Source organism: Haliotis asinina, chromosome 3 (genome assembly GCF_037392515.1).
Source record: "Haliotis asinina isolate JCU_RB_2024 chromosome 3, JCU_Hal_asi_v2, whole genome shotgun sequence".
In the NCBI taxonomy this organism is placed as follows: Eukaryota; Metazoa; Mollusca; class Gastropoda; order Lepetellida; family Haliotidae; genus Haliotis; species Haliotis asinina.
The window spans coordinates 87,367,946-87,383,198 of record NC_090282.1 but is presented as its reverse complement, the minus strand read 5'-3'; the positions used below and the strand labels follow the sequence as shown (position 1 = coordinate 87,383,198).

At 42.0% G+C, this 15,253-nt stretch overlaps 1 protein-coding gene across 1 annotated transcript; it reads right to left on the bottom strand.

Moving 5' to 3' along the window:
* Window positions 1-8,411: 8,411 nt before the first annotated feature.
* LOC137279119 (phosphatidylinositol 4-phosphate 5-kinase-like) lies at window positions 8,412-10,253 on the bottom strand. Its single transcript, XM_067811594.1, has 3 exons — window positions 10,025-10,253; window positions 8,845-8,955; window positions 8,412-8,572 (listed from the first exon to the last, which is right to left on the bottom strand). Exons 1-3 carry the CDS (start codon window positions 10,251-10,253, stop codon window positions 8,412-8,414), a joined length of 501 nt encoding a protein of 166 aa, XP_067667695.1.
* Between the last annotated feature and the right edge of the window lie 5,000 nt (window positions 10,254-15,253).

Sequence of the window (15,253 nt, the reverse complement as noted above, 5' to 3'; positions counted from 1 at the left end):
TCTTACCCAAACCTGTTTTTCCTGTGTTATAGAGATTTGATCGAATCCAGCCGCAGTCAGAGAATAAACACGTTGACAAAGAAAGTGTATGTATATATAGGCTTGTGATGGGAGGAACTGATGACGTGGACATGCGCAGTAAGACAAGACTGCTGACTGGCTGACGAGTGCCACAAGCGTCGTGTCTGACAAATGGAGCTCAGTGGCTGGAAAATTTGTGGTAATCGCGACAAGAGAGTACATCCTTTGCTGGGCATACTGGTTGCCATGAATGATCAAATAACATATAAGCGTCTGCTTCTCCATCGAAAGGAAATTGCGTGATTTGAAGCAGTTAGACAAGATAATACATCATGGTCCATGTGCCCTATAGGACTGTAATCACACCCCTTCCACAACGTGCCCATATCCCAACCCACTAAGACTGTAATCATACCAGGCTAGACTCACCAAGCGCCCATTTTCAACCCCACTCCCAAGGCCATATGCATATGTAACCTGTCTCCAGCTTCATATGCCACATTATGTCTGCAACAGTTGTATACTCAGAAACTATCTTTAGAGTCTATCTGTAACCTTTTTATTGAATAAACATGCATATATTACACAGATAGTGATATCTACGCAGAAGATCTCCACGTGACAATGATCGCACATTTATGTACTCAGACGGTGATACTGTGTTCTGAAGTTTGAAGATGCGACCCTGTCGGGATGCATTTTCACCACACTTTGGATATATTTTACGCAAATATGTATCTAGTTTTGCTAAACAAAATATTTAGTCGAAATTCTTCCATTCTAATGCTGATGCTTTGAAAGGACTTCAGTTGTGAAAATGAAGAACAGGCCAAATGAAAACACACCGTGTATACTTATCTATAACTGGTACATGTCTATATATAGTTTCCTCAACATATTAAAGTACTTCAGAAAGTTGTTGAACCTGAGATCATATAAAACAGACCCGTATGTATTGTCGCTTGCTGGAGAGCTGGAGAAATTATGATTATCAAGCTGATAATCTGATACTTTAATACCTTATCCCAGTAGTTAATAAATATCACATACGTATGTTTACGTATAGTCGACCTTTCATCAGTGTAAATGTTAAAAAATATTGTAGACTGTGCCACAAATATGCCTCCACATGTAATAAACATGAAAAGGTTTGTTTTTGTCGTACAACATTTTTCAAGTGCCTATACCCGTACACATTAAATAATATATGAACAATGTCAGTAATTGCCGGGGAACCAGATACCCTGTTTGTGCATGTTATGATGCATAAACAGTGGGTTGTTAAGGTGTGATAAGGCATACACATGATGCAAGCTCTTAAAAAAAACCGAATTCGGTTCACACATAGCACATGTGTGGACACAAGGGAGCGTTCAGATCGGTACCTGGTGACCTCACCCTTGTGTGGACACAAGGGAGCGTTCAGATCGGTACCTGGTGACCTCACCCTTGCAGCCGTCCCTGCTCGACACCTCTTTAGAGGGATTGAACAAGTCGTCAGATTTCTGGTTTATGAATTCTTAGCCATCTCCCCTGCAACGCGTTGTAATTGTGATATGGAGCTGTGGTGGACGTGGGAGTTGTTGTTTTCCCATCCGCCGATTAGGACTCATTTGCGTGCAAATGTCCAATGACAATATTTGGATCAGTAGCATTTAATCGTTGCATCTTCGTTTACGTGGTAAATGTCTTAATGAAATGATGAAATTGGCCAGTGTCTCCACTCATATTTCCCACACACTGTATGCGCATTGCGTAGTAAACATTTCTGCATGCACTTTTGAAGTATCGTGTTCATATTTTTATGGCAAAGTTTACAAACACGCCCTGATTAACGAGATTTAACCATTTGAATTGTCTTATTGAGAACTGCGCATTCATGGAAACATCCAAAGTTCGTCATGTATGTTAATTTAGAAAATCCCAGAACAGGGTGGGGGCAGTAGTTACACAAATAGCACAAGAAGTTCTCCACGAGTCCGTGTGTTGGGTTTCAGTCCATCTGGCACAGTGTGGCAATGTGTCAGCTGAATGTGGGAGGAAACCCGGAGTATCGCAGGTCTTAGACGTGGATACCTTTGGTAGGAGCCCCGAGCACTGGTATGTGCTGACAAATGTGGAAACATTGTCAGGGCGAACCGGGATTTGAACCCACAACCGTTAGTTTCAGGCATTTCAAGGGGTGTAACTCTGCGAGCCTTACTGGCCGGGTCACCTGTATAAAACTGTCACCAAAGATGAAAGAATGTATTTTAACGCCGCACCCTGCAATATTTCAGTATATGGCTGCGGTCTGTAAATAATCGACTCTATACCAGTAATCAACATACTTTGCATCATTCAAAGCAACTTGGATACGATGACATGTGTTCGCCACGTCGACGAGTCTAACCGTCTGATCCCTTTGGTCAACTACTGTCAACAAAGAGGACAATCTGCTGATGTGTTCGGTCTGTTGGAATCTGTGATCTGGGTCATATCTTACATACTTACTATCAAATTAATAGTGAGTCACTATAAAATTAATAGTGATAACACCAAGTGTTGGAAGAGGTTTGGTCGTTTTCTGTCCCAATGTAGGCTCCCTTCACGTTCACCTGGACAAATGTGGGGACATAAGGCACAAATGTCATCAGAACATTGTATGCATGCTACTCATACTTGCTACAGCTTTGTTCTTGCACTCGTTGACGTAACCCTGACCCAACGACTCGGAGCAACTCGGAGCAAGATTCACATGACGGAAATACATCTGCAACAATAATTTACAGCAGGTTACAATATGGAAAGAAAAAAAATAACGATATATTTGAAGAACAAGCAGGCTTTAGGCCTGAATGTGCAGGAAGGGACAACGTGCTAACTGCTTGTATACAAAAATATTTAAGAGAACGTAGAGGTAGATTCTATGTCGCCTTTGCACACTTCAAAACGCCTTTGATTCTTTTATTACACTTAGGATAGTTCTAAAAATGTGATCTTCCTGCTGGAATGTTAAACAACTTCAGGGTATGCCTTCATCTGTAACAGCATGCATACTGTTCAATGCTTGCTTTGATTGCCATACTGGACTAAGACAAGGTAAAACAAGGCTGTGTATTAAGCCCCAGTTTATTGAAAGATTAACAAAGTGGACAAGAGAAAAGGAATATTCTAAATGACAACAGTTCAACATAAAAGTTGAATGTCAACCTTTTGGAAACAAAAATAGTTGTTTTTCGTGAAGGAGTAAATGTCTGTGAAAATTATGTGGAAAATGGTATGATCGTAATGGAAGTGCAGAATTTGTTTCAGAATATAAGTACCTTTATACTTTTGATGACTCCAGTATACACTTTCACGAGAGACGAATCACATTTAAATGGGAAAACGGTTATAATGAATGCTTTCAAATTAGGTTTTGACACATGGAACAGTCCCACTAAGAACATTTCCCTAAATATTTGTTTGAAAAATGAAACCCAGCCTTCTTTGTGGATTCGAACTATGGGACATGAAAAAATAGAGGGGATTGAAACACGAACATGTCATGATTCTAGGAGAATGCGGACTGTGCCCACTGTTTATAGACATTCACAATACAAGCAAAAACAAATGTTCGTGCCACGAAAGACTATCGAAATAGTAGTTAATCCTGTAGGTACAGAATTGGACATGTGATATTAGCCTCTCTACAGAATACACCAAATGTGTTATAATATGATGATCATGTATGATAATAAACCTGAGTTAAGGGACAACTGCTCTCTAAATTCGGTTTGGTAATTTATGGAATAATAAAAAAATGACCCACAACGCAATTTTATCATGTCAATGGCACAAAGATTGAAAGGCATCCATATGCAATCTGTATCATTATTAATACTTGCTTTTATCATAAACTGTTCAAACTTCATTTCAGTAGAGAAGACTACTTCAGTATTACACCTGTCAACAATTACAGACTGGCGTTCCCTAGTCTCCGTCGCTATCATCAGCTGGTATTAGCATGCAACCTTCCATATGGCACATCACCATAGTAAACCTTCAGTCAAGGCGATATATTGCAAACGTATCGTGCACTTAATGCGATAAGATACGAATACCGATATACAGGTGTCGATACGATGCGTGTACCAACACTGAAACCTTGAATTCAAGCACCAACTATAAAACACTTGGAGAGAACCTGTATCGCTAAAGACCCGTGAAGGTCCCGGGGTAGAATAGGCCTTCAGCAATCTATGCTGGCCATAAAAGGCGACTATGCTTGTCGTAAGAGACGACTAACGGGATCGGGTGGTCAGGCTCGCTGACTTGGTTCACACATGTCATCGTTTCCCAATTGCTCAGATCGATGCTCACGTTGTTGATCACTGGATTGTCTGGTCCAGACTCGATTATTTACAGACCGCCACCATATATACCTGGAATATTGCTGAGTGCGGCGTAAAACTAAACTTACTCACTCATTGTATCGCTAACATTCGTATGACGTCATAACATGACGCATGCAGTGTCCGGAGTGCGAAAAAGTTCGATTAGCTGTCTTTAAGTTACTAATGCGCACATTTATTTTACTGCTATAATATTATTCACTGCTACATTTAAATTTTTTAAAATTTACATATTAAGTCGTTTGCACATAAAACGTGAACACAATTAACCTTTCAATAGCAGGTTTAAGCTTATCAGAATATGTTTCACTGATATTAAACATCCAGTCGAGAGGAAGACGCCATTTTGTTTCCATGTCATATAGTCGGTATCGACATTATCGATCTTCAATATGAAATAAAATGATATTTTGTACACTCAACATGGCGGTAAGATAAATCACGTTATACGCATCATACTGCACGCCTTCTTGTAACAGTCTTCAACAAAATCTGTATAATATTATTTGCTTCACATTGAAATCATTCAGCGTATGTTTTTGGGGGTTCGTGCAGGAACTGAAGGATCTTCTGGGATAGAAATTTGAATATTGTAAAATAATTTGCCACAGTTTTTTGACTGACCTTTAATAACCTAAACTTGCGCGGAGCCAACATTCATCGTGTTGTTTATGTTGTTTACCTTCGTCGGGCAACATTCAATCGTGAAGTCCCTGACTTCAAAAAGTCTGACATTGTCACAATCGGATTACAAACGCCACAAGCATTAAGGCTCCTTCACACTTATTTCGAATTGACAGGAATACAGAAGAATCAGCCAGAAACAAACCCAAAATTCTAACCCTATTCGTGAGAGAATGTCAAAACAAACATTCGTTTCCACCTTTGTATGCGGCTCCCAAGATCTATCTGACGCTGCAGTCACAGTTGCCCACGTGTTGATGGGATTTGGCGGGATCATTTGAAGAGCATTCGAGACGTTCCAAATGCATTCCCGGTGTATTCGAGGTATACTCGAGCTTTATTCCAACTTCAATCGAAGTATTCCGATCCATTTGAAGAATATTTCATCTGAAGTCCAGCAGCAATTCTGACTCAATCGAGTGACATTCGAGACATTATCATGAAGTGGTTTATCTTTCTTTCTCCCTGGAATATTTTCAGAATACATAACATGCAGTAATACCTAATGCAGTTAGAATGCAGCAAGAAAACTTAAAATGCAGTTCGAATCCAAATACTCTTCAATATTTTTCCACTTCGAATGTACCTTGAAGGTTTTAACATGTTCAAAACATTCGGGCATGTTACGAAAACTGAATCGTATAACTGAAACACACTCAACACGCGATAAGACGTTATAGAATTCAGTTCAATTTTCCGGAATCTCCAGAAATTTTCATTCTGACAGCATTCAAACTCATCCCGCTTCAAGCGTGACGGGGGTATTACAAATGTCAGGTATGTTGCAGGCTAATGTCAAGGTGTGGGTGGGTGTGCGTGCGTGCGTGCGTGCGTGCGTGCGTGCGCGTGGTATATTGTTTACCGCCGTATTCGTCAACATTATATATGTGTACTGTTGTATTATATATATTTATGTGTACTGTTGAGTGACGGGGGCCTCTCAGTAATCGAGTAGAACAGGAAGCCGGATCTAGCCCGAGTTTTCTCAGGGCATCTGTTGGGGAAGGCAGTATCAGGATGATACTTTGGCATGAGAGAAAGAGGGCAAATATGAACAGTGAAATGAAGCCCAGCAATTTGGTTTTCCCCGAGAAAACACTCATTTGCAAGCACTCGTGTGTGTACCGCTCATGGTACTATCCGTATTCAAAACCTCACATTATGCCGTGCTATTCTGCTAAATATGGACTTTGTTCTCCCTCCTGCCCTCGTCTCTTATCCTCACGTGGAAAATGGGTGAAAACGAATAAAAATGAACTGTGCAACCTCCCTCCCCATCCCTTTCTGTACTGTGCAGCCCCCCTCCATTTCTCAATTATGACGGCGGTCTGTGGATAATCGAGTCTGGACCTCATTCCTTATGTGTCTCCTGATTGGTATTTTCACACATAACAAGCACCGAGAATTCATCACGTGTCGTATCGTGTGACGTGTTTCTGTTATTAGATGAAAACCTCTGGACATAACAGAAATTGGTGTAAATAGGAAAAAGAGAGAGAATTTCAGATTAACCAACAGTGTCCGTAGGTCTCATGGCGTGCCACTTCCGCTACCAGATTTCCGGTCACGAGCATACATTCACAAACCAGGTCTGGCTCCGACATTTGCGGCTGCCAAATTCCTTTGGCTGTCAAAGCTGTTGACAGTCGAAATACTTGGCGCATTTCGGGATGATAAGATAGCATATTTGTCATTCCTGCAACTATGTAACCATTGGTAAAATGCGGATAGGCTGTACCTTCACAAAAATTTGGACAGGTATATCTATCTGCAGAGTTTCAGATCAGTTTTCAAAAGTTAAAGCAAATGCCATTTTATGTTTACTGGAAAACAATCTGAGAAATGCTGGACTTCCTAATTGATGACTTCCGCCCTTTGTCCTTTCTGTTCAGTCCTGGAACTGATTGGATGTAAGCCAGGAATGGTCCGAGCTGTCCACATGGAAGTCTGGAATCGATTCTTCAGACGAGGCAAGCTGAATGTGGTGTAATATTATGATTATGTTTTACAGATTAGGATTGATATGCAGCAGAGAGGGTTTGGGTGATCCTGGCACAGTCAGGTTGGTAAAGCTCGTCATCAGCTCAGGGCCCTCACCCCCTCTACACGCAGTCCAGACAGCGAATGGGACCAGAAAACACTGCCTAGTCGAACCCACCAAGAACTTTCCGAAGAATGTGAAGGCTACCCAACACTGAGGCCTTTTGCATTGCTCAGATTGTCAGACGGGCTGTGCTCCCAGTGGAGACACGGGGCACTCTCAATCATTGCTCCGAGAACAATGGGGAGCATGACGACAGTGTACTTGGGGTGCAAGCGAGACATTTCAAAGGCGAGGTCCGCATATTTATCATGCTTTTCCTGAATCTTGCCAATCGCATTGCTGTCAAAAAGGACATTCAATGATATAAATGATTTCATTGGTTTTATCAAAAAGGACAAGATCAGGCTTGGCGGAGACGATAGTAAAAGCAGCAAGCCATGCCATCTTGTCTTTTAAGATATGCTGTTTGTGCCAAGGAAGGACATCCACTGACAAGGCGTTGGACAGTCTCTGTGAATTCATTGCAAAGACGACATTTGGGTTAAGAATCACATTCTGGTGATTGCGAGTGGAAAGTGACTGGTCTTGAGCAGCCAAAAGGAAGCCCTCAGTTTCTCATTGGAGACCAGCTGATTTCATCCAGGCGAAGAAGTCGGTTGGATTGCTGTTCTGTTCCACACACTGCATGTACACACGATGTAATGGCTTCTCAGACAGCATCTCCACAAAGGACCGACTCAGAGCAGACTTGATAAAGGACTTCAACTGGTTTACTCCCATCACTGTACCGTCCAGCAGTACATCGCCATCAACAAAATCAACTTCAAATTTCAGATTGTGTCCAACAACCTTGGCACGCTTAAAATAGCTATGGAATTCCTCAAACAGGACGACTGGTCCGGGGTAAATATCTCGTGTTCCCACTATGTCGAAAACGTCTCCAGAGAGATGAGATCGTATCTCGAATACTTCGAAAGACAGCAAAATGTACGGCCTCTTCCTTTTGGGCCATTCCATTTTGGGGCAAATTTTCTGAACGCCGTGGAATGACACAGTCGGCAGCTACTCTCGGTGGACATCAGAACTCTCTGAGTTTTGGTGGTCGTCTTGGAAAATAGGTCCTAAATACGTTTTAAGCCTGATGTTCCCCAGTCACGCTTTAGTCGGCAGACTTTCTGTTTTCACTCCATACCACTGCACTTTAAAAAATATCAAGACTGTTAAATTCAATTAGGACCCATCACGATGTGGACAGATTGTTACCATCCATGTATTCCTTGATTTCATTAATTCCATCCATCATCGTCATCGTCGTTGTCATCGTCGTTGTCATCATCATCATCATCATCATCATCATCATCATCATCATCATCATCGTCGTCGTCGTCGTCGTCGTCGTCGTCGTCGTCGTCGTCATCGTCATCGTCGTCCTCGTCGTCGCGCCCACCTGTTGACATTAGGATTTATTCTTAGCATAACTGATATGATAAGCCAAAACCGAGGATTATGACAACCACATCCCTACAACCACATGACATACATGGATGTCAATCGTTCCTTTACCCACAGTACTCTGGTACCTCGAAAAGAGCGGGTGGCATGTATCAGTCGACTTGGGGTTCTCAATTACATTATCACATACCCCTGAAAATATGAACAACCAGGACATTTCCATCTCAAGAGAACTAAACCTATGTTATGACTTTTCAAGGTTGTTACCGTTATCGTCATCGTCGTCGTCATCGTCATCACCATCATCATCGTCATCAACATTAAAGTAGTCGTCGTCATCACCATCATCCTCATTATCATAGTCATAATCTTCCCCGCCTGTTGATATGAAGATTTATTGTAAGAATAACTGATACGATGGGTCAGTACCGAGGATTACCACAACCATGTTGCTGCCCTTGATAGACATCCATGCTGTCTGACTTCATCTTCCTGACTTCCATCTTGTGTTGGTGGGTGGCGGAGGTGTAAGGAGGAGGTCGTGGAGGGTGTGTGGATGGGTCTGAATACATAGATGTATGATGGTGCGTGGGTGTGTAGATCGTAAGTGGGTGGGTGTAGACGGTCTGTGGGTGTGTAGGAGTCCTTGGGTAGGGTGTGGAGGGTGCGTGGGTGTGTAGATGGTATATGGGTGGGTGTAGACGGTCTGAGGGTGTGTATGGCTCCTTGGGTGGGTATGGATGGCGTGTGAATGTGTGTGGATGGGTTTGGATGGTGTGTAAGTGTGAATGGTGCGTGGGTGTGTAGATGGTGTGTGTGTGTGGGGGGGGGGAGTGTTGCAATTGGTGGTGCGTGCTTGTATGAAGTGTTTGTGGATGTGGATGATTTGGATGGTGTTTGAGTGTATGTTTGTAGGGGTGGTTCATGTGTGCATGGTGTTTGGTGTGTGAGAGTATTGTGGTGAGTGTGGATCTTGTGTGTCGGGGTTTGTGTGAATGTGTGTGGATGTGTGTGGGTTAGCGTGAATGTGGGTGGATATGGGTGGATGCGTGTGTGTTTGTGTGAATGTGTCTGAATGTGGGTGGATGTGGGTGGATGTCTGTGAATGTGGAAGGATGTGTGAGAATGCGAGTGGATGAGAAGATCCGAGGTACATGCAGATGAAAAACATACTTTGCTCATAGTCCGAAATGCATGCAGACGAAAAAACATACATCGTTTGTAGACCGAGGTACATGCAAATTCAAAGTCTGTGATGCATGCAGACGAAAAGCATACATCATTCATATACAGTTTAGTTCATGTGGAAGGGGTCCTTGGAAGGAGTTTCATTCTTCATGCCATCCTATTTGTGTATGGAGTGCATGAACTGTGAATCATCTTGTTTGCTTGATGTGCTTCCAGGTCTTGTGGAAGAAATTCCAGGTAAAAACAGCAGCCAGCGAACGGTAGGTCCACCTTTGGGCTGTTTCTAGCATCTGCCGCACCTTCTGGATATCCAGACGGGTCTCTTCTTGTTCCTCCTCGATGTCTTCTATATTCTCTTCGACTTTTTCTATATCCTCTTGGAGTTCTTCTTTGTCCAGCTTAGACAAGATGTCAGCCAATACATTCGTTGTTTGGTGTGCCCGATCCGTCAACATCAACGCAGTTTGCTCCACTAGAGCTGACACCATCTTCGCATTTTGCTCCGAACGAGTCTCAATCTTCTACGGACGATCGTAGAAGTCCTTGATGGTTGGATTTGGTGGTGTCTCAATAGTGGGCAAGAGGGTCGCAGGTTCTGCATCAGGCAATACTCCTGGTGCAATACTAGAGGGTGCAGTCAGATTTGGAGCTTTCTTGTCAGCGGGCAAGACATCAGGATCTCACCATATCTCATACAGCCTTGTGGATCCAATACCGAAGCATTTTTTTACGCGTTTTTTTTTCTCGCTTGGAGTGACCACACCGCGAAGGGAGCGTATTTCTTTGATGTCCTCTGAAGACAAGTCTGTTTTGGTGGCATAGGTTTCTGGGTATATACTATACCTACAAAAAATGTCTATATAGAAATGCCAATACTATACCCGGAATCCCAATACTATACCAAGAATCCCAATACTATACCAGGAAACCCAGGAAATCCAATACTATACCAGGAAACCCAATAATATACCAGTGGATTAACAAGTAATAGTTAGTAAATGTTAGTGATGTTTTAGTAATTACTTAGTTAAACTAAAAGTAACTAAGTAATTACTGAAATATTACTAAAATTGTTTTTCATCTGCATGTACCTCGGACTACGAATGATGTATGTGTTTTGTTTGCATGCATCTTGGACTGTCAGCAATGTGTGTTTTTCGTCTGTATGCATCTTGCACCTCGAACTACAAACGATGTATATTTTTTGTTTGCATCCAGTCCTTGTAGAAAAAAATATTGAGGGAGTGACTTGTATTTTTCCACAGAACCTATTCTCGTCCAAAGTCTGGAAGCAGCATCTCAACTTCTCTGAAAGGGTCTAGATCTTTGTTAATGCTATTAATTAGTGGTTTAATTAATGGTGGTCCCGTACCCCCATTAATTATACTGCTGGATGTGTGTGGATGTGTGTGAATGTGGATTGATGTAGGGTAGATGAGGGTGGATGGTCGCAGGTGGTTGGAATACTGCCTTCTCTGTCATCACGTGATTCTGCCATTCTACATATCAGATTGTAATTGTTAATTTGTTATTCATAAACTTCCTTGTCAATAAGGCGACTGGACAATGCATTGGTCTGGAAGTACAAAATAGCCAAGTGAAAGTGTATCCTCATAAATACCACCGCTATGGTGAAGTGCAATCAAATGTTCATGTTTCCAAATAAAAACTGACGGGCAAAAGAAACTATACCAAATTTTGGATTCCAATATTTTGAATATTTTTACTGAATTTGTTTCCAGATTATATGAACATGAACAAAAACTCAACACACAAGAATTTGAGCACGAGGTATGTGAAAAAGCACTGGTTCCTGCGAAAATCAGTTTTAATGATGAAAAATGTAATACACGGGCATCGCATGTTCAGACTAGTAATCGGTGTAAACACTCTGCTGTCAGTATTCCAAGACCATAAACCATGAAGATTACTTCAACTGACATGCCTGGATTAACCACAGAACAGCGCGATTGGTATGCTTAGAGGGCGATTGGTATGCTCCAACTTGGGGCCAGGCATGCTCATATGGCAAGAATCTTTCGTTGCACTCAAACAACAATAACAAAGCTGCAGACAAGACTAAGGCAAACAGGAAACACTGCTGACAGGCCACGACAATGAAGACCGGTACCTGCGTTTATTGCATCTTCGTAATCGCTTCATCACTGTGACGTCAACAGCAGCAACATCGTTGAATCATGTGGTCAGTCTAAGAATAGTTACCAGACGACTGAGACATTATGGAATTTGTGCTTATCGACTATTCCGTGGGATGACCTCTCGTCATCCACGTGACAGGTTGAGGTGGGCCCGCACTGTGCAGCATTGGCAGAACTGGAATTGGAAACGAATTCTGTTTACTGATGAAGGCCGTTTTCAGTTACTCCGTCCAGATGGTCGGGTTCGAGTCTAAAGTCTTAGAGGTGAGAGAACCGTCTTTGGTCTGGGGCGGCATATGCAGAGATTTGACGAGACAGTTGGTACTTTTCGATGCAGGATTGTACAGGGCATTCTCCAGCATAATAACGTGAAAGTTCTGCCAGGACCAGTTCGATCCCTAGACCGACTGAACACTTGTCGGATCACCCAGACAGACAAATTCGTTCACGTAACCCACCCCCTGCAAATCGTCAATACTTAATAAATGCATTTAAAGTGGAGTGGCAGGACCATTGGAAACAACGTTATTCGGCGATTGATTATCTCTGTTAGACGCCGTGTTCAAGTATGCATCGATGCATATGGAGGAAATACCCGTTACTGACATTGAATTGTGTCTGATAATGACTCCTCTGATCTGATCTGATCATCAAGCTCCAATAAGTCTCATAGCAAACTGTATATTTACACATCACACATTCTTCATTCAAACTTCAGTACATTTCAAAATGTCAGCCTCACATGCTGTAATTTTTATGAATATCCATTGACAAATGATTGGTTGAACAATGAGTTACACAACTTTTGACATTTCTTCTTGTTATATTTTCTAATTTTTTTATTGGTATAGTTTATTTCCAAATTAAATAGGAAAGATACGAGGGGTATTCCAAAAGTGTCCGGCCTCCCTAAATAAAATTGGATCTGCATGGAAAATTGTTGTATGTAATTTTCAACAAAACTGAAACTATCGTTGTCACTTCAGTGCCGCCCCACCGTCTGTCCAGCATATTTAAGTCGTCTGAAACTATTGTTGTAACTTCAATGCCGCCCCACCGTCTCTCCAACATATTTAAGTCGTCTGAAACTATTGTTGTCACATGAGTGTCGTCTGAAACTATTGTTATCACATGAGCGTCGTCTGAAACTATTGTTGTCACATGACCTACAAACCCCTCCGCAGCAGTAATGACCTCCTCATCTGCCTCGAAATTTGCGGCGCCTGAGTTGAGGGAAGAGGAAGAAGTGAGAAGGGGCAAGATCTGGTGAGGGATGATCTTAACGCCATAGTCATGTGTAGTACTCACTGCCTCTAGGATCGTGTCAACTAGATTATTGTCTCGGCAACCCAGGCAATTCATCAGAGTAATATGCGAACCATTCTTTAAATTGTTTATCGTGATTACGCCCTCAACAGTCCCAGAAAGGGAGGTCATGACTTTCCTATAATTGTTCATGGCATTGGTGACGTCACATACTTCCACTGCATACTTTGGCTTTTTATCTCTGGATCAAAGTGATGAACCCGAGTTTCGTCCTGCGTGACAGTTTGACCGATGAAAGCATGTGGATCTCACCGATAGTCATCGAGAAGCTGACGACAAATCATGACTCGCCAGTCCTGCGCAGTTACTTGACGTATCTAGGCGCATATCTTTTTTTTGTAAATATGATATTTCCAGACAGCCCTGCATACGGTTCTCTCCAGTTTGAGAGCACTGAATAGGCACATGCTCTTTGACAGCTATATGTAGCGAAATCATAGCACGTGGAAATCCATGTTTTACATGTCAAGCGCGTGCCAAGATACTATTCTGGAAATACGGCGAGTTTTGTCGAGTTTGGACAATCCGTTCATGATGAGGCCAGAAACGTTTGTGATATCCCACGTATAATATGTTAATTTTGCAAATATGTTTCAGTGCCATCAACTGTTGCCATGACATTCTAATTCAAAGCAACTACTAAAACTACTGCTGTGTTCTAGAGGAACATATCAGATGAAGCCCTGGGGAGATTAAATAGATATTAGATTATCATAGAATAGCTGAATAATAGTTGATTTTAGATTGCATTTTGTACTAAGGAGACATGAGATCACAACGAATGTTCAAAGGCCCAGAGCTATTTCTAAACATCAAGCGCTGAAAAGGAGACACCCAAACATATTCGCAAATATTTTGACAGAATACGATCAAGTTTCCTAGGATGACACGATAAGGCAATCATGAATACCTGGCAGCAGCCATAGTCCAACGTTGGTAGAATTAATGTTTTATAAAGCAATAACACAGAACGTGTATCGGCTCCCTGTGTTGGTTTGACGATACATCATTTCAGCTGATTTATAATCGTAGTGCATTTGTTCACAACATAACCAGTGTGCAGGCCCCATTGCTGGTTTCTGGTCAAGGCAACGAGAAACATCTACAGGCATACAATTCTGTTTTGTGGCCATCAAGATTTTACGTCTCGCTATCCTCCTTGCAACAGTTTAGGACACGGAAGCCTCAAGTCCCTATAGTCAACATAGGAAGGAACTTTCTTAAGCCTTAAATCCCTATTTACACAACACTACACATAATGATGTCTAAGCATTTGTGAATAGATTTAATAACAAACTGATAAACACAAGTTATGGTTACTGAATGCCCCTGAATCTGTGGAAGGTTCACCAGCATCGTCCCCAGCAGCAGCAACATCACCCACGTCTTCATGGTGACTGAAGAACAACAGGACGACATCAATCATTATTGCCACTGACATTCTCTCAAGGTTATTCGGGTGTCATGCGTGTGCTTTTCAGAACATTTGCTTGTAATCTAGTTTTAACAATAACAGGACAACGACCACTGTCCTATTAGTTTTAGACGGTTCCACATTATTTTGTGCAGGGAACATCGCCTTCATGTGCCCAGAGTGATAATCAGATAATCACCCTATTAGGAATACCGAAGTCCGGTACTTGGCTGTACCAGTTTCTGGTATACCTGTTGCCAACCGCTCACCCAGCCAAAGGTGGTTTTCAGAACCTTTGCTTGTAGTCTGGCTTAACAAAATCATACTCTTGAGAAATGTCCAAGGCTTTCGCTGAATGATATGCCAGGCCTCAGCGTTAGGACAAACAACACGTCTCTCGATAAATCTATGGTGGCATATAAAACAACGCTAACCAGTTTACTTGAACTATCACGTTAAACCTAAACCTAAACCCAATGAACTAGTTTACTGACAATTGTAGATTGTAGTCCTGATTGTTTGTCTTACCTGGACAAAGGGTGAAGTACTTGTTGGACAAGGTGCCTGCAATCATAGAACAACGAGCATT